The sequence below is a fragment of the Phyllostomus hastatus genome, unplaced genomic scaffold (assembly GCF_019186645.2).
Source record: "Phyllostomus hastatus isolate PE091 unplaced genomic scaffold, TTU_PhHast_1.1 phas_contig_244, whole genome shotgun sequence".
In the NCBI taxonomy this organism is placed as follows: Eukaryota; Metazoa; Chordata; class Mammalia; order Chiroptera; family Phyllostomidae; genus Phyllostomus; species Phyllostomus hastatus.
Genome location: NW_025333796.1, coordinates 332,854 through 352,384, shown reverse-complemented (window position 1 = coordinate 352,384; position 19,531 = coordinate 332,854). Strand labels below are relative to the sequence as shown.

Below are 19,531 nucleotides of genomic sequence, written 5' to 3'. Positions count from 1 at the left end.
TTGAGCCCGGCTTTAGGGCATCCCTTCCCTTCCCGGCCCCAGTTTCCTGGAACCCCCGCCCCCTGTGACTCAAGTGGGGGATACAAAATTGCAGGAAGCTGTCCTCCAGGGCCTCCGCCCCCCATCCTGTCATCCACTGACGTCTGCTTCCCTGGGGGTGGTAGGTCAGCAGTCAGGGCTGGGGCAGGGACAGCTCACTGGGGAGAGCTTAGAACCCTAGCAAGAGCATGGGGATAGGGAAACTACAACTCCCAGAAAGCAGGTGGCGCTCACCAGTCCTCTTCAAGCACCTCAGAGAGTAGTGCATGCTGGGGTTTGTAGTTCCGAGCCATCTAGGGGGCTGGAGAAAGGCCGTGCGCTGGGGGGCATCTGGATCTGCAGGGGTCAAGCCTCCTGGATTTGAGACCACAGAGACGGAGAGGAACGGCAAGCGAGAGACGGAAGCCGCGAGACGGGACGGGCAGGGACTAGGAGGGGCAGACAGGCAGACAAACAAACATGTAGATTTGTGTTGGCCGGACTCCTTTGGAAAGTAGTGGAGGATAAGATTGGGGTGGGCCTGGGTGGGGGGCGGCTGGTGGGTCGGCCGGAAGGAATGGGCTGTGCTGCGAGCTCTGGGGTCACCCCAAGATGGGAGGGTCTGCCGGTTTGGAGGGAGGTGGGTGCAGGGGGCCTTATAAACACAGACTGGCCTGAGCTCCTGGATGCCCAGAATGCTTTGCTGCCGGTCTCCCAGCCAACCGGCAGGTGAGAGGCAGAAACACAAGGTCTGTGCTCAGCCCAGACCTGGCTCTGTGGCCCCCACCCTGCTCGTCCCCTTTCCTCTGAGGCTTCCAAGCCTCACGGTGCTGACATTGTCACCCATGCTGGCTGAGGTGACAGACCCCATTTCTGGTCCCCATTTAGCTGACACCTAAGCGTGCATGACTTTTTCCAGATTCCAGCTAAGGGATCTGTGGCCGGCCTCCTCGGGGACAAGATGATGACCGGCGTCACCTGCTGAGGTCCCCCTGACCGCCTCCCTGCACCACTGACCACCGCCCCTCCCGTGGTCTCCTGACCTCGGCTCCCTCCCCTCTGTGTGCCACATGCTGTCAGAGTCATCTCAAAAGCAGGGCTTACCTCATGCTTTGGCTTTCTCTTTAATCCAAGGCCAAGGCCACTCCAACACAGTGGCCCGGCCCTCAGTTTTCCGGGTGCGCTAATCACAGCCTCTGTTTTGGACAATCGGGCTTCCTCACGGATTCCCAAACAGTCCTTGTGTTTCCCTGCCTCTGGGCCTTTGCCTGTAATGACCTTCCCCTTTGCCCTCTGACCAAAGGAAATCTTTCTTCCCCTTCCTCGTGGCGCAGCCTTGGCAGCTCGGGAAGTGTCCTGCCCAGCTCTGCCTTCAAGAGGGAACCTGTTGCAGCAGGTGGCAGACACCTCCCGGCCGCATGCAATGCGTTCAGAATCTGCCCAGCGTGCAACCCAAGGGCGCGTGCTTCCCGGGAAGCGGCAGACGGTCGCTGAGCTCTGGGAGGCACCGGGGCTCACGGTGTCCGCCTCGCTGGGACTCCTCCGCCCCAGTCTTTCTGCAGAGCTCCTGCTGGCCTGGCAGAGAGCGTCTCAGACTCTCCCCACCCCACCTTCCTCCTTCCCTTCCTCCTTTCCTCGGGGTCGGACCTGCATCCCGTCCCGGAGGCTTTCTCTGCCTTCCTGGTGTCTTTCTCAGGCGTCACCCCAGTTCGTCTCTTCTGCCTCGAACTCCTTGGCGTGTTTCCAGACGCCCTGACCTACATACGTCCCGGCACGCTTTCCCTGGGGGGGCCTCGCTCAGTGCCCCTTCTCCATGCTCCCCAGGCCACGGAGCATTTCTTGCTTGGTTCCTTCTAGGGTAGTTTTGGGGCAGTTTGCTCTGTGTCTGCGATTTCTCTCCCCAGTGAACGTGTGTGCTCTGGAAGAACAGGTCCAGCGCTGCTCACCTGGGATTTTGCGGGGCCCCCGGACCCTGCACTGAGTAGGCGCTTCGTGAACGCTGGCTTGCTTTGCCACGAGCGCGTGTTCTGGAGGCAGCAGACAGGGGGCACCGGCTGAGACTGAATGGGGGTCTGTGTGGGCAGAAAGGAGGAGTCAGGCTGGCGAAGGGGAGCGCTCAAAGAGGGGGCGTTCTCCGACCACAGGGAGGGTGGGGACAATTCAGCACAGCCGCACCGGCGGCAGGAACCAGTTGGGCCCGACCTGGCGTTGATCTGAGCCACAGCCTGCGTTTTCAGAAGAGGAGGAAGAAGTCAAAATGGAGACAGAGAAAGTTGGAGGTGGCGGTTTTCACCGCGGGGATTTTTACTTCCCGCAAGGTCCTGCAGGTGCCCCCCGCGCCACACCGCCCCACGTGTCCTGCGCATGCTCGGAGTGGAAGGCAGTTTCGGATCCTTCCGCCTCTGGGGGGCGCTTTCCCTCCCTCCGTGGCCAGCATGGTTCCCTCTGTTGGCCTCGCTCTTCGCCCGTCCGCCTGCCGGGCGCCGGGGCTCCTGCGTCTCAGCGGCTGCCCGGTCTTATCAGCAATTGCATTTTAAAGAGTGACTTCTGAAAAAAGGAAATTTTCAAGACCCGCAGATTTGACATCCCACCAATAGGGAAGAACTTTTATTTTATTTTATTTTTATTTTCAAGATTTTATTGATTTACTTTTAGACAGAGGAGAAGGGAGGAAGAAAGGGAGGGAGAGAAACATCAACGTGTGGTTGCCTCTCACGGCCCCTCCCCCACACTGGGAACCTAGCCTGCAACCCAGGCATATTCCCGGACTGGGAATCGAACTGGCAACGCTTTGGTTTGCAGGCCAGCGCTCAATCCGCTGGGCCACACCAGCCAGGGCAGAGCTTTGATTTTAAAGGGTGGGGTTTCAGGTGGGCAAGGGCTTTGGAGAGGACCTGTTTGGGAGCCTAGTCCCTTGGTTCCTGGCAGTGGCTGGGGAGGTTGGCCTGGGCCCCAGCTCCCCATCGGCCCTGGTCAGTGAGGGTGACAGACCCTTGTGTGGGCGAGTGGCCTGGCCCCTGGCTCCTTTTGACACCCCCCTCCCCCACCCCCGGGGCCAGATGGCAGCAAACCTTGGCCCAGGTCTCCCTCCAGGAGCAGTGCACGGCCTTAGGTGGGACACCCGGACCCTGGGGGCGGGGCGGCCTTGGCCCCTGGGGTGTGTGCCGGGCTGCGGGACCGTGGAGGGTGGCGGGTGACGGGTGACGGGACCGGAAGGCCCTGACTCTTTATAGCTCAACCCGGGGTTGTTCAGTGTGAGCTGGAAGTGCCCCACCCTCCCCACTATGAACAGCTTCCTTCCTGCCTGCTGGCAAGGCCTGGGTGGGGAGCCGAGGGGACAGGAGGGAAGGCAGGCGGGAAGTGGGCAGAAGGGAGGGGAGCAGCCGTCTTCGGCTCAGGATATAACTCATGCTGTATTGGCACGTCGGAGCGGAGAGGTTTGCTCGGCTTCCAGATTGCAAGGCGGGGCCGGAAGCCTGGGGAGGGGCTTCGGGCAGGGTCTGGGGTGTTCAGGGCTCGGGCAGGGGAAAGCGCTGCCCTTCTGAAAGAGGCCCCTGGCTGGCATTGCGGAGCCATCAAGCAGCCCGGGCCTTTCTTGAGGAATCCGCATGGGGGCAGCAGAGAGCTGAAAAGGAGAGACGAGCGGAGGCCTGGGCTCAGATACCCAGAGACGGACGGACGAGGAGACCCCGCATGAGTGAGGGCCCGCGTGTGCCTCTGAGCCCCGTTGAGTTCAACCCTAGACCCCCGGGGCCCTGAAGTGGTTTCCTGATGGTGACTCTGTGACCAGCCCGCTCCCCTGCTTCTGCACAGACCACGCGGGTGCGGAGAACTGAAGACTCCAGGGGGCCCAGGGCGCCCTGTCCCACACAGCACGGGGCGGCAGCGGCTGGGGAGGCCGGGGAGGCAGCACGGCCCCCACCCCCCGTCCCCCGTCCCACAGGCGGGCTCCCGAGGACAGACGGCCCCCGTTCTGGACACTCTTCTGCCGCCTGGTCCTCAGCCCGGTGGGAAAGTCCTGGGGCCGAGTGGCCTTGGCGGACCCTCAGTCCTTGCCCGGGTATGACGGCGCCTGCGCCTGTGGGGGCTCGTGGGGGCTTGCACTGACTTCCTGAGGGAAACCCAGTGTCTCCGGGCCTCGATGGTGCTGAGAGTTAGACTCTGCCTGCTGAACCGCATCCCGAGTGGGCCTTGTGTCTGCTGGGTGGGAGTGTGTGAGTGAGCCTGGGCATGCATTTATGTGTATGTTTGAGTATACATGTATGCATGTGCGAGCATGACAGTGTGCATGCATCATGAGTGTGCAGGTATGTTATATATGTGTGTGTGTGTAAACACACATGTGCAAGTGCCCTTGGGCAGTGTGTCCTGGGGCTCACTCCTTGACCTGACTCCTCTCACCCGGTCCTTTTTCCTGCAAAACAAATTTGGACTGGGAACACTGGTGTGCATGTGAGTATTTTCACATCCATGGGGCATGAAAGTGTCCTTTGCTCCTGGGGTCCAGAGTGAAAACAAGGAGGTTTTAGGGTCAGGTGGAGGTCTCCTGAGTGACGACCATGGGGAACCCCTGTCTCAGGCTGCAGGGGCCCTGCACAGAAGGCCACAGTGGTCAGGGGCCAGTCTCCCAGGCCCTGCTCCCTCCTCCCGTCCCCTCCCCCTCTTCTCTCTCGCAGCCCCTCCAGCTCGCTCAGTCTCCTGCTGTGGCTGCTGGGTCTCTCGGGAACCACGGCTCTCAGCAACGAGTGTGCCCAGCCTGGAAATTCCATAGCAACCATCACTGGGGATCAGCTGGGCAGACACCCGTCTTCTGCCTCTTAGGTGCCCTGTGAGGGGCCGGAGTCCGTCTCCAAACCAAGGTGGCAGGAGACACCTTCAGATCCCCTCACTGGTTTGTGAGATCTGGAGACCCTGGTCCCAAGCCCTGATGTAACATGTCAGTCAGCGTGTGGCCTTTTTCCTGTTCTCCCAGGTGGATTACAAGCCCCTTGACGCCCAAGGGCCAGCAAGTGAGATGTCCCTGGTATGTCTGCTGCTGATGGTGATCTTGACCTCTCCTGGGCTGTTCCCTGTTCTGTTGTCCCGTTTTCTAACCCCAGCCTAGGCCGCTGAAGAACTGGTGGACCCCAGTTCCTAGATCCTGCTTTAGATGGTGTTCTGCCTCAAGGATCCAGAAGGGGGAGCTCTCGAAACCTTTCTCTCTTTTTCAGAGGCGAAAGATTCCTCTCTTCCTGGACATCCTGGAAGGTGTGGCACAGTGACTGACCTCTGCTCTCACCTTCACACCCTCACCACCTTTACCTTCCTGCGGGAAGGCTCGAGCCTGGGCTGCTGTTCTCCAGAGGGACAGGGCTGAGGTGTCCTGGCCTCTGCCCTCAGCCAGATTCTCCCTGAACCCTGCTCCTTTGCAAAGACTCCACCCCTTCCAGCCTGGAAACGATCTGTCTCTTCCTACTCTGCAGTCAAAGTCATGGTCCACACCACTTCTCGGTACTTGGGATTTAGGCACTTCTCTGTTGGCGGCCATTAGTCATACTTGGCTCTTGCAATATTGTCTATTCGTGAGTGAGCATCTTTTCTTCCCAACTTATTGAAAACTTTTTAAGGCCCAGGGGCTGGATTGTATGCCTTATACTTCTCCAGGGGTCCCACCCAGCCTGGGGCACATGGAAAGTGGTGGGCAATTGTCTGCGAGCAGATTGGGGAGATGACGGACTCGGGGTCTGGGGGGACCTCAGTTCTCTTTTCTGGTCCGTCATGTTGGCTGGTGAAGCGGGGGGGGGGGGGCGGGATAGTTGCCCGCCGGATGCGGAACCAGCACCGGGTGAGCTTCCACATGCTTACCCCTCGCCCAGGCTGCGGCAGGCTCTGAGGTCTGCCTGGTGAGTTTAGTGGAATGGGCAGGGAGTAGTTCTGGAGAGCTGTGGGCGCCGCCTCTGTAGGTAGAGCTCTCTGGGTCTGCAGGGCACTGACACCTTTTTTTCCTCATCTAAAATGTGAAAATTGTTTCCTTCTGGCTTTACTATTCCATAAAACAACAGAAATGCCCCCCCCCCCAAGGGAAAGCCCACGACTTACAAGTGCAAAGTTCAGACAAGGAGCGGTATCTTTCCCTCGATGACTGGGGAGGGGGTGGTGGGGAAGGAGCGTTCTGGACATACGGGATTGAGACCTTACGCTTCTTAGCACCGGTTGGCACAGCCAGCCCTTGCTTGGTCATAAGCTGCTTCCTGAAGCTACTGCCCAGTTGCAAAAGCCTTTTCACGGTTGGGAGTGACTCTCTAATGCCCTGTGTCCCAAGGACGGCCCCGTCTCGATCACCTGAGCCGCCAGCCCTCCCTGGTTTCCCGCCGAGCTTGGCAAGAAGGGCTTTTCAGCACCTTGGACAGGGACGGAGCTCCCGACCCGCAGGACCTGAGCGGCCAAGAGTCTGGATCTCCTTCAGGGCCAGCTTCCCTGGTGGCTGGCGCCAAAGCGTGGCTCTCTTCTCATACTTTTCCAGGCTCTCAAAAACACCCTGAAACAAAGCACTCGACTCTCCCTTACACGCGGGTTCCTGCTCCCCATCAGTGCCCCCTTCAGAGCAATTCTGGAGCTTCAGCTCTCCAAATTCTGGAGCCTGGCTTAAGCCCCTTCCTGTGTCTGAGGAGGCTGAGCTCCTTCCTTAAATCTAAGGGACCGGTGGATGTTGAGTTCTGGGGCAAGGGAAACTGAAACTGCCCCACCTTCTCGTTTGGGGGTAAGTATGAAGGTCAGTGTCAGGACGCGACACCTGACCCCCTCCCCCACCCCTAGGATCTTGCTTTAGGAAGATGGTCACCCCCTTCCTCCGTGCCTGAGGAAACCCTTACCATCCAGGAGGGCCCAGCGTTCCCAGGAAGCTGTCCTGGCTGCCCCAGCCCACCCAGCGCCCCACCTCCTCTGGACCCCCTGCCGGGATGGTCCATTACACGGTGTCCGGCCAGATTGTTCTTGGGACACTTCATGCCCATCCGTCCCCTCTCCCCAGCCAGACAATGAGCCCCTTGCAGGCGGACTCCACGCAACGTGTCTTCTTCCAGTGGTGGGCGCACAGCAGCAGGGCAGAGTGGGAGACGGCCGAGTCTGAGGGTCTTCTCACCTGCGTTCAAGGTCCATCCCACTCCACGTTTAAAATTCTGGCGTCAGCCTGCAGGCCAGACCAGGGTGCTGTGTGTGGAGTGACCGCCGGCCTCGCGGGCACCGAGGAGGACGTCGGAGCGGAGACAGGGGGTGGAGGTGCGTGCGTGCTGAGGGAGAGCATGGAGGGAGCACTGATGGGCGCGGAGTGTGGCTGTGGAGCACTGATGGGTGCGGAGTGTGGCTGGGGAGCACTGATGGGCGTGGAGTGTGGCTGTGGAGCACTGAGGAGTCACTCACTGTCGGGGCTGGGGGGGCAGTCTCAGAGGCCAGCCTGTTGGCTCTGCTCACTTTGCAGGTGTGAGGAAAGGGACGTTTAGTGAGCCTCTGAAGGTGCACGAAAAGCCGGCCCCTCTCCACCCCCTCTGACCTGGTTCGAGACTTCGGCCTCCCTCTCCCGGAGGGTGGCAGAGCCCCCGGCGGCAGCTTCTGTTTCTCCACTAGGTCCCCTCACAGGTGCTTTTCTTATGCTGCATGAGTCACACTCCTCCGCGGCAGAGAGGTGGCGTCTGCGCTCCTCTCTTGGAATCGCATTGGCCACGCCTGTGGCAGAAGTTATTTTCTGTGACTTTCGAGGCTGAGCTATTAAAGGTGGTACAGCTGCTGCCTGGAGCTCCCTTGGGACACTTGCCCTTGGCACCCGGCCACCCTGCTCTGAGGAAGCCGGGCAGCCACCAGGGAAGTCTTTGTGTAGGTGTTCTGGCCCCCGTCCTGGCGCGGCCCCAGCGGACAGCCGGCATCAACCGGCGGACGCCATGAGCGCATGAGCCTTCCAGGGCCAAGCTGAGCGGCGCGGACACAAGTGGTTCTGGTGGCACCCTCCCCGGTGGCAGACCCGCGAGTGGAATAAATGCTGCTGCTGATGGAAGTCACGGGGTTTGGCGTGGCTGACTTTATTTATGTATTTATGCACTTACTTATTTTGTTTCAGAGACAGGGGGAAGGGAGGGAGAAAGAGTGAGGGAGGGAAACATCATTGTGAGAGAGAAACACCAATCAGCTGCTTCTTGAATGTGCCCCGACTGGGGATCAGACCCGAAACCTAGGCAGGAACCGGGAATTGAACCGGCAACCTTTTGCTTTGCAGAATGGTGCCCAACCCACAGAGCCACCCTGGCCAGGGCGCCACGGTGCCTTTGCACACGCAGTGAAAGCCAGACTCCCCAGCCCTTCACGGATGGCTCCGGCCTGCAGCTCCACTGACTTTACCCCAGACTGTGTTGTCCCCAGACTGGTCTCCATCCTCCAGTGTCTCTACCTTGGCTCATGTGGTCCCCTCCACCTGACATGCTTCTGTCCTGTCCCATCTCGACCTTTAGGGACCTGCTCCGAAACCCCCCCTAGCTGAACATGAGCAACACCTCCTGGGAACCCCACCCCATGGCAATCAGCTTAGACTGCCCAGCTCTGCCTGCCCATCGCCTCTCTGAGCCTTGCTAGATGGAGTCCCCGGAGCAGAGGTCCTTGGTTACCCCTGGCCCTTCTCCATCCTCACGCCCCGGTGTCTAGCTCAGGGCTCAGGACACAGGAGGCCCCCAGTAAACCGTTGCTGACATGACTAGTAGCGGAACCAGGATGAGAAGTCACGTCTCCCGAGTCCTACTTGCTGGCACACCATGGCAAGGAGAAAGTCCCACCAATGGTGCACAGTGGGCTGGTGGGAGAAGCCTTGGGTTACGGCCCTGGCTGGGGTTTGAGGCAGGTCCCTCCCAGCCCCCTTTCCTCCCTTCTTCCCCTTCCGAGCAACCACTGCTGGAGAGGAAACACACAGTTTCTTTGATCTTTCTCTCCTCCAACCCCAGTTCCTCTTGGAAAACACCTGCATCTTCAGCACCCTGCTGCCCGGAAGAGCCAGACCCTCTGTGCAGTCCCAGCTGCGCCTTGCACATGGAGGGCCCCAGGGTGCTCCTCCTCCCTGGGTTTCTCGGGAGCCATTGCTCCCCAGGCTGCCGCCCAGCCCCCTGTGGTTGCCGCGTGCTCTCCTGGCTCCATTCTGCTGTCTTGCCTGGCCTGCTCCTTGGGGGTCCACAGCCGGGAGGCTGTGCTTTCTTTTCCCCCACCCAGGATGTCCTGGCTCGATGCCTTCAGACAGAGCAGGAGCAGGGCGTGGGGTGGGCAGGATGTCTTCCGCAGACTTGCCTCCTTAAATTGTCTCTGGGAGCTGAGAGGAGACCGGTGTCTCACTGTCTGCACAGCGAGGGTCCCTCAGCCACCAGCCGGGTGGGCAGAGCTCTCTCTCCTTGGGGACAGCCCTGGGAGCTGAAGTTGGGGCGGGGCGGACTCTGGTTGTGCTGGGTGTTAGGGTGGGGTGCTTGCCTCTCTCTCCTGGGCCTGGGGGGAGCGGAAGTGGGGAGATGATGGGCAAGGAGGCTTCAGCTCATCTGCTGCCCTTTCCCTTGTGGTGCCTGCCACCTGCTGGCCCAGGCAGGGCGCCTTTGGGGAGAGCTTGCCCCCATCTGGCAGCCTCTCTTCCTTGCCCCAGTTCTTGGTTCTGGGGGTGGCTCAGTGAGACTGCCTCCAGGCTCTGCCCTCAGCCTCCAGGAAGGGAGAGAGAGGGAGAGAGGAAGAGAAGAAGAGAGGGAGAGAGATCTGTCTGACTGCCTGCCTTTCTGCCCAAGGGGAGGGCTACTTTGGGCCTTGTCTCTTCTCTTTTGGGAGGCCCAAGGGCCCCTCTGATCCCTTCATACCCCCGCGGGAGGAGAGCAGAGGTTTATCCTGGGAACGTGGGTGCTGAAGTGTGGACAGCTGGTGGCCGGGCCAGAGGAACAGCTGCCGCCCCGCCCCCGCCCCGCCCCGCCTGCCTTCGGCCTGGCTCTCCCCCACCCTTGGTCTGGAGAGGAGGGGAGGCTACCTGCAGATGTCTCTTTTGTGCCCTCTGTCCCCACACCCGTTCTTGCTGCGGGCCCCTTCTCACTCTCTAAACCCCCCAACGTGGAGGGGGAGGCGCCCCACTCAGGGGGGAACTGCCCCGGCCTTCGGGCAGGCAACCCAGCGTCCGGAGAGCAGTCTCTGGGGGAGGAGGCGCGGGGTCAGCCGCAGACTGGGTTCTGTGCCCGGCGCCCAAGGTGGGCCGGTGCCCCTGATGCCAGGCCCCAGGGGAAGGGGAGGCCGTGCCACGGAGGACTCCGTGCCCCCGGGCAAGCGGAGGTGCGTGTGAGGAAGCCGCCAGAGGTGGGAGGGCCGGAGGGATGAGATGACTGTACAGGCAGGAGCCTCTGGGCTTTTTTAGCAGCAGCCGGGAGAGCCACCTCCATCTCTCCCACTGGCTGCCGCCCTGACTCACTGCCCACCCACCAGCAAATAGAGAAGGGGTGTCACCTGCTGGCCGGTGGCCCTGTCTGGCCACAGCGTTGGCATCTTTATTTTTTGTTGTTGTTGCTCCTGGGTGGAAGGTGAGAGTCTGGGCTAGAGACCTCTTCCTCTAGGCCTTCCTCCTTCCAGACTCCGCTCCCTCCTCTGCCCTTTGTCCCTCCCCTCCCCCCACATCCCCTGACGGTTTTCCCTGGTGACAGGGCCCACCCCCTAGCTCCGAGGACCGGGGCAGCTGCAAGCCCTCAGGGGCCCCCACTCGGCCCCAGCCATCTAGCCGGGTCCCCGGTGCGGGCTGTAGGGGAGGGGACCCGGCTGGCTGCTCAGCTGTCAACACTAGCCTTTCTGCCCCTGGCCTTCCCGGGGCCCTGCCTGGCTGCTCAGGCCCGGGACACCGCGCGCGCCCGGACACCCTCGCTCAGACCCAGGCGGGCAACGGGCAGGCGACGGGCAGACACCCTGCCTGCCCTTGAGCATCCTCGGGCCTCCTTGCCTAAATAAGGGAGCCGCAGCTGCCGCAAGCCAGCTGGCCGGGGGGAGGGGCCGGCGGCTAGGCCAGGGCTTTCCGAGGGGCTGGGCCGTCGCCGCGCCGCAGGGCCCCCGAGCCCGCCGATTGGGCCCGCACGGCTGGCCCCGCGCTGCAGACGGAGGGCGGGCCGCTCGCACAAGGGGATCCCCGGGCTGGAACGTCGCGCTCACCGGCTTTTCTTTGATGCCGCGGCCGGGAGGCCGCGATTCCCGTCAAAATGTCCCTCTCTGTTCTGGAGGGCCCCGAATAACCCCAGAGAGGGCCGTGTGTGTGTGTGTGTGTGTGTGTGTGTGTGTGTGTGTGTGTGTGTGTGTGAGTGTTGGGTGTCGGTGCTGCGGGGCGCCCCCGCTGCAGGTGCGTGCCCCTTCTAGACCTCACCCTCTCTCATCTCAAATCTCCGCTGACCTGGGGCCTCCAGGGCGTCTCGCCCTTCACAGTGGCCGGGTCTCCCCTGACCCTGGGCCCGTCCTCCCGGGGCCCGGGCCTCCCCCGTGACACCTCCAGCAGGCATGCAGCGCGTGCTGTGCGCACCGCGCCGGTGCTTGGCTTGGTGGGGGACCGGGGCGACAGGGGACCCGCCCTCTCCCTGCGAGTCAGTACACCCCCGGCCTTCCAGGACAGGGGTGTGGTTAGAATCCCCAGTCCCCTCCTTGGCCGGCTGTCGCCCCTGCGCTCACGGTTCCCCTGCCTAAGGGTCCCTTTCCCTCTTGCGGGGGGCGCGAGTCCGGGGGCGCTCCGGGGCTGAGCGAGGGTCTGGGTGGGGGGGAGCCTTCGGCACGGCTCAGCCAATGGGAAGGGCTGGCGCGCGGGGTGTGTGTAGGGGGGTGGGGAGAAGGCGGCGCTGCGGGCGCGCGGCCCCGGGAGGGGGCCGGGAGGCGGGGGCCGGAGCCCGAGGGGCGCGCGCTCCGTTAACCCTTCCGCGGCCGGGCCGAGCCGCAGGCGCAGCCCGAGCCGCGGGCGCCGAGCGGCTGTCGGCGCGGCGGGTGGGAGCCGGGAGCCCCGAGCTCGGGCGAGCGGAGCGCAGCGCGGGGAGGCAGCGGAGCGGGGCCCGCGGCTCCGCGGGGGCCGGCAGACAGGTGTGCGGGCGGCCCGAGCTCAGGCGGCTCCAGGCCCGGCCCGCGGTCCGAAGCCGGGAGCCGAGCGGGGACCCCGCGCCCCGCAGTCCAGCCCCGGCCCCGCCCGTGCTCTGCTTGGCCGCGGGGTGCGGCGACCACGGCCGGGTAGGGCTACCCAAGCCTAGTGTTGGGCCGGGCTGGGCCGGGGTGGGTGGGGGCCCGCCCGGCCCGCCCATGGGCTCAGGATGCCGGTGCGGAGGGGCCACGTCGCGCCGCAGAACACCTTCTTGGACACCATCATCCGCAAGTTTGAGGGCCAGAGTGAGTGGGGGAGGGGGCTGCACGGAAGGGGGCTGGGGGGCCGGTCGGTGAGCTCTCCTGAGTGTGAATGGGGGGTGGGCGTGCCCGGGGCCGTGTGCGTCTGTCTAGCGCGAGTCAATGGGGACTAGTGTCCTCCAGGCGTCGGCCAGGGGTCGCAGGGGCAAGGCTTGGTGCTGGCGGCTGTGGGCTTGGGGCCAAGGGGCCTGGTGTTGGGGCTCGGGGTGGGAGGCTCGGCTCAGCCCTCCAGGACTGGGGAGTGTGTGGGACACTCTGAGTGTGCAGGGCAGGGAGAGGGGCCGGCAGTACGCAGGCATCCCCAACTCTGGCTGCCTGGATGTGGAGGGGGCTGTGTGGGTGCACGGACAGGAGAATGGACCTGGCCCAAACGGTGGGACCCCAGCAGGACTGGACAGGTGCCCACCTTGACTGTACGGTGACAGAGCCACGCCAAGCACGCAGGGTCAGTGCCTAACCTGCTCTTGGGCATGTGTGTGGTGTGTGTGTGTGTGGGGGGGGGTTGTGTATGTGTCACTCAAGAGTTTGGCCCTGCACGGGCAGTGTGGAGGTGCCCCAGACGAGGCCACCAACAGCGCAGCCTAGGGTGAGAGGGTGTCCCCAGCTGGAGCCCGGCTTTGAGGGCCTAGCAGCTTCCACGCAGTGTCCCCTGTCGTGGACTGTCCTGTCCCTGGTCCCTTTGTGGGGGGACGCCAGCCCCTCTAAACCGGCCTGGCAGGGGAGGCTTCCAGCCATGGCCCAGGCTAGGCGAATGTCCTGCGCATGTGCCTGTCCCCAAGGCTGCATGAGCCACGGTGGGTGTGACTGCCAGGGGCCCCGGGAGTGGGGAGCTGGTGGCATTCCTTGCCCATGACCCTGTGAGCACGGGACAACGTGTGCTTGTAACAGCGGTGGGCGGAGGGAGGGTCGGTTGGACGGACAGCGCTGTCTGATGGAGGAACAGGATGATCCTCAGGGGGAGGGACTGACTTGGCGGAGGGCCACCCGCAGGGGCTTTCCCTCCCACGGGCTCCTCCGGGAGGCTGGCTGCTGGGGGCCCTGGGCCGGGATCTGGGGGCCTGGCTCCTGGGCCCCCCTCTGCCCCTGATTGCCTCGTGACCTTGAGTGACTCTCTTTCCCGAGCCTCAGTCCCCACATCGGGGAAGAAGGATGGGACTGGAGGAGGCAGGCTTTCAGGTCCCTGTCTGCTCCGTATTCCAGGAGCTCCCTGAGGGGGTGGGGGTGGGGGCGGGGCCTGCCTTCGAAGAAACTCGCTCTTCTCCCTGGCCACGGGGGCCGAGCCGCTTCTCCTCCCTCCGAAGCCGGTGCTCTGGGCTGCCTTGGGCTCAGGTGGAGACGGAGGCTTGAGGCTGAGTCAGGGGTGTTTATATGTGACAGAGAGCGCTGGCTGCTAGGGTTGACCGTCCCCTGGGAGTTTTAGGGGGCCTGGGGAGCTGACCTAAAGATGACCCAACTTCAGAAAGTAACTTCCTGAAGGCCGGGGTAAGGGATGGCTGAGGAAGGCCGGAGGAGCCTGCCTCGAGGCGGTGGCCTAGGCCTGGTCCCTGGGATCGCCCGGGGCTGCGGCCTGAGGCCTGTGCTCGCTGGAGGAGGTGGGCGGGAGGGGGGGGCAGAGTTCCGACTGCTGCTGAAAGCCCCGGCATTAAAGGCCGAAGTGGCCGGAAACTTCTGTGTTTATAAAAAGCTCTTATCCCAGGAGCATCTTCCTTGGCACAAGCCTCTGATGCCTGCCTGCCTGCCTGCCTGCCTGCCTGCTGCTGCTCACTGGCCAGCCTGGCTCTCAGGGCCAGCGTGGAGGGCGTGAGCCGAGTCCAGCTGGAAGGGGTCCTTCGGGCACCTCTCCCCTGACGGGGCAAAGCGGAGGCAGCCCGCACATCCTTGGGGGAGGTCCCCTGCCTGGATCTGCCCTCTTACAAGCGTGCCACCGTCTCAGGCCTGCCCTTCGCTCCAGGTGTTTCCAGGGTTGGAGCTGTAGGTCCCTTTCCTTGTTCTCCATGACCTTGGGCTTCTGTGTGTGGCCCTCATCGTGTTCCTCCACCCTCTGCCAGAACTGAGTTCAAAAGCTGGCTCTGTCATTTACAAGCTGTAGTCTGTGGGCACGCCTCTGAACTTCTCTGGGGCTCCGGTTTCTTCATCGAGAATGCGAGATGACTGTTTTCGGGGGCTGTCAGTATCACAGGAGACACAGCGTAGCAGGTGCTCACGTGGAACTTCCCTCATCCTCTGTGGCGCACCCACTGCCCAGCCTTTGATGCCCTTCCGGGAAGTACTCATACTTGTGGGGAGAGATTCCCTGGGGATCCCCGGAGTAAGGCGTGCCCAGAGAGCGCCCTCAGTCTAGAGAGGGGGGCGGTCAGGAAGGGAAGCTGAAGGAGCCGGTGCAAAGGGAAGGCTGGTCGCCATCTCTGGCCCTCCCCAGTCTCCCTCTCCAGGCCCAGTGTTTATCCCTCCGCCGCGGCTGCTGACACGCGTTGCTGACACCCGCCCAGGCTGGCCTCGGCCCCAGGCGCGGAGGGGGCGGCAGGCCTCTGGCCGCCAGCCCGGGGGAAGCCACGCAGCCAGTCCACCCGCTGGGCGAGGGTGGGGGCGCGCGGTCCGCCGGGTCAGCCGAGGCACCTGTGTGCGCACAGCTGCGTTCGCCCCCTGCCGGGGACCCCAGGCCCCGCTGTGCTCCCCGGGGCGGGGAGTCCCCGGGCGGGCGGCATTGTGTGACAAGAGACTGTAGGGAAGGGCCGGGAGCCCTCGAGGCAGGGGTCCGTGCTCACGTGCCCGCTTATCCCCGCACCCCCCTCCCCAGGCCGCAAGTTCATCATCGCCAACGCTCGGGTGGAGAACTGTGCCGTCATCTACTGCAACGACGGCTTCTGCGAGCTGTGCGGCTACTCGCGGGCGGAGGTGATGCAGCGGCCCTGCACCTGCGACTTCCTGCACGGGCCGCGCACTCAGCGCCGCGCCGCCGCGCAGATCGCGCAGGCCCTGCTGGGCGCGGAAGAGCGCAAAGTGGAGATCGCTTTCTACCGGAAGGATGGTAGGCGGGGCCGCGATGGGGGCGGGGCCACACGGGGCGGGGCCAGCGGCGAGGGCGGGGCGGAGAAGACCCGGTGTGGGGGACCGAGAAAGTGGGGCGGAGTTCCGCTGGACAGCGGCTGGAGCCCAGGCGGGTTCTGTAGTGCCGTGACCCCAGCTGGGGCCATTGCCGTGGGCCAGGTGGGGGGCGAGGGCTGGGCAGTGGAGCTGCAGGCGGTCAGAGTCTCTTCACCTCACTCACTGTGGTGGGATCGTTTTTCGGGGTAACCAAGGGGCTGCTTGGTGGTGAGCCTGGCACCTCTGGTTTCTTCCGCCCTGGGCAGATGTGGGCACGCTGAGCTAGGCAGGCTGGAGTCTGGCGCAGCTGCGATGGCGGATGTGTGCGTGGACATAAGTCATGGGTCAGGCTGGTGGCTGGGCACTCACCTGCGGTCCCAGGCCTCTCGCCAACCTCGGGCGGACCCTGCCTCGTGACTGACTGTGGTCTGGGGAAGTCACCGAGGGCCTGGCTCGGTCTCCGCTGCCCCTCCCCGCCCCCTTTCTTTTCTGCACTTCAGCTGCACCTGGCGTGAGGTGTGTGCCTCTCCCCAGCCTCAGTCCCCTTTGTCTCATCCGCTGAGGGCCCCGCCTGCTGCCATCCCTTCCTGCGCCAGGTGTCTTGGCTCAGCCACAGCGTCCTAGCCCAGCTGCTCTGGGCTTCCGGAGATGGAGATCAGAGATCGCATAAACAGAGCTCTGGGCGGGGCTGTTCCCACAACGGGTCCGTCGCTGCGGGGTGGGCTTTGCTCTGGAGGTTCAGCGCCCCAGGCCTTTGGGAGGTCCGAGGAGGGCCGGGCAGGCAACTGCCCGTGGTGTCGGGACCTCACTGCTCTCCAGGGTGTGTCCTATGAGCGTTTACTGAACCTAGGGTCTCGCAGGTGGACTAGTGAGCAGTCTGGGGGGGGGGGGTTCTGCCCACAGGGGGCTTGCCTGCTGTAGACAGCATCTTCTGCCTCCTCCCGGGGTAGGCAAAGGGAGCCAGCAGCCCCATGTCCCTCGCCTTGCCTCACCCTTGGGACCTCCGCTGTAAGCTCAGGGTGGCCTGCCATTCCCAGTCCGAGCTTGTATCCGCTGACAGCCCTGCTTTCGTAGGGGTGCCCGGCCTGTGCCATCACTGCACAGCATCAGACGGTCACTGTCACTGGAACCCTGTGGGAGGTTTGCTCCCAGCACGTGGGAGTGCTGGCCGGGAGGCAGGGGCTGCGGCCTCGATGGAAACTCAGAAGGCAGGCCCTTCTGCCTGCCTTCTCCCTGACGCCTCCCAGAGCCTCAGTCAGAGCAGATTTGCTTCCGTATCGGCCTGGCCATCTAGTCCTAGCCGGTGTCGGTGGGCGGCCTCGCCGTGCTGGACGCCGTGCCGAGTGTTTCGCTCGCATTATCTCCTGGGATCTTCACAACAACCCTGGGAGGTAGATACATTTTTTTCCCTTCCATTTATGGGTGAGGAAACAAGGTCAGAGAAATTAAGGAACTTTTCCAAAGTCGTCCCAGCTGCAGGAAGTGGCCGAGCTGGGAAGGGAACCGTGTCTGCTGATTGGGGAGCCCTGCCCATTCTGCACTGTTGCCATGTATTAAAAGGGGCACCAGCTAGTTACAGGGGTGCCTATAGATGCATTTCATGTATGATTTTAGTCTGCAGGTTGCAGGCCGTTGGTGTGACGAACAGAGTGGGAGTACCTTAAGTCCTGGGGTCGGGTCTAACACCGGTGGTCATGGGCAGTGGGGTGTGTGGGTCCCTGCCCTGAGCCCGAGTCTGCTTCTGGGACAATGTGCCCACTCAGCTTCGCGGCATCAGGGGCCTGAGCGCCTTCTCTCTGCCGCAGAGCCTGGGAAATGGGCCTGCCCCCCGGCTCCAGGCTGGCTCCCGTGGGAGGGGGTGGCCAAGGGACCCCTCCTGCAGAGGTACTATTGTGGAATCTTGGTGGCCGTGAGGGTCACTTAATCTCACCCACTCGAGTTACAGATGGAGACACTGAGAAGCGGAGGTCCAGTTACCGGCGAATCAGTGGAGGGAGTGGGACTGGAACCCAGGCCCCTCGTCTAGGTGCCATCTCTTTTGCCCCCTTCAGGTCACGACTCAGAATGGGGCCGTGACCCAGAAATCCCTGGGCCAGCCGTCTCTGCCTGTCCCTTCCCGGCTCCCACATAGTTTCCATGGGATCAGGTGTCTCCTGTTGGCCAACGGGCCAGCCCGGGCCCTCAGGTCATGTGGGTCCCCTCTTCTCCTGGCACTGGAGGCCTAGGATGCAGACAGATGTCCTTGGTCCCCGCTGCCCCTGCCGTGAGACACTTGGTCCCTTGGGAGGTTCCCCGTGGCCTGACCTGGGCTGTGGGCATGGATGCTCGAGCTCACACCTACGCCCCAGGACACACTAGGGAGGTGCAGAATGCTAGGGCCACCTCTTGTTTCTGTCCAGGCCATCCTCGGTGGTCTCTGCCTGGGCCAGCCACGGGGGCAGGGGTCCCCGGGCTTCGGCCCCAGGGACGTGGGTCGCTGGGCCGGAGGCGGGGCCTTCAGCTGGCAGGCGCCGGTGTGGACAGCTGTGCCGTGTCGGTGCCTCTGGCCGAGCTCTGTGCAGTGTCAGGGCCTGGAGCCAGACAGCTCCCTTACGGCCTTGGTGGGACTGCTGGGAGGCAGGGGGCCGGACTGGGGGGCGGCAGGGGCTGGAGGGAGAGACCCGGGGTGCCAGGGAGCCGCTTGCTGCTGGCTCTGGGTCCATGCCCCTTAGCGGCAGTCCCAAGACTGAGGCGGCCTTGGGAGCAGAGCCGCGGGGCAGTGTGGGGCTGGCAGGCGGAGGCTGGCGGCCGGGGCCTGGGGTGAGGCCGGGCAGCAGGCCGCCAGTGTGCACCTGCAGCCCCACATCGCCATGGGGATGGCCTTGGGTCCCTTTGAGCAAGGCTCCTCCTCTGCCGGGCCTGGCAGAGGACGCTGCTCGCTGTCCCTTGCGGTCCCCCCTCTGCTCCTTGTTTCTGCCATCCCTCTGCACACCGCCCCCCGCAGCGCTGGGCCTGTCTGCCTGTGCCCACGGTCTCCGCTGCTTCCCTTGTCCCCAGGGCTCCCTCCCTGCTGACTCTCTGGCCCCTTTGTCTTCATCTCCTTCCTGGCCCGCCTCTCTCCTCCTTCCCACCGGCACCCCGGAGCCTTCCTCCCTCCGGGCTCTGTCTGGCTCCCTGTACCTCTGCCTGCACTGGCCTGATCTCCATTTCCCTGTGTCCCCAGGAGCCCGTGTGTGGGTGGAGATGGGGGTGTCTCTAGAGAAGAGCCTGTCTGCTTCTCTGCTCCAGCTGCAGGCTGGTTGCCATGGTAACAGGGTCAGAGGGCCCCCACTGCAACAGCTGAGCTGCAGGCTGGGGGAGGGGTGGAGACCAGCCTGCTGGCCTGCGCCCGGGTGCCCCCGTGCCCGTGGGGAGCCTGAGCCCCAGAGATGGCCCCAGATCCACTGGTTTACGGTCCCCAGACTCAGACCCCAGCCTCCAGGTGCCTGTGGAGGCAGTTCCGGCACCAGTGCCACGTCTGTGGGTTTTCTGTGACCCTCCACACACCCGGGGCCATTTCCCCGGCTCCACCCTGTCCCCTAGACTCAGACTCCTGCTTGTGACACTTCCACGCCCCTCCTTCTCCAGCACGGCTGACCCCTCTGCACACTCAGACACTCGCCGCCCTCTGCCCTCTCCAGGCCCTGGCCCTCAGCCCCCAGACCCCCCCCCACCCTGGCAGTGCACTGCATTGCTGCCGCCCGGTACTGGCCCTGGGTTCCAGTGAAGCAGCCCCAGGGTGCACGGAGCTGGGCAGGCCAGGTGGACGGGGGCTGGTGCCTAGGTGTGTCCTTGGCCTGGGAGCAGCCCAAGGACAAGGATAGTCAAAGGGAGCGCTTGTCCAGGGGTGGAAGCCGCCAGGGGCTTCCTCCTCCGCCTTGGGCCTTCTGAGACAGGGCGGGGGAGGGCGCCTGCAGGTGCCCCGGGCTCTCGCACCCAGCACCTTTCCTCGGAGGTCCCAGGAGGAGGCATTCCTAAGTGGGAGCCCGGTGCCCCAGCCTGCATGGGGGCTTCCTGTCCCTGG

The 19,531-nt window shown here is 63.7% G+C and overlaps 1 protein-coding gene across 1 annotated transcript in view; it reads left to right on the top strand.

Moving 5' to 3' along the window:
- The first annotated feature begins 11,897 nt into the window (after positions 1–11,897).
- Positions 11,898–19,531, top strand: part of KCNH2 (potassium voltage-gated channel subfamily H member 2) — a 31,384-nt gene continuing 23,750 nt past the window's right edge. The window contains exons 1-2 of the mRNA XM_045837846.1: positions 11,898–12,390; positions 15,203–15,433. Of these exons, the coding sequence (XP_045693802.1) occupies positions 12,315–12,390; positions 15,203–15,433 (307 nt within the window). The 5' untranslated portion in view covers positions 11,898–12,314. The remainder of the gene's footprint in view (positions 12,391–15,202; positions 15,434–19,531) is intronic.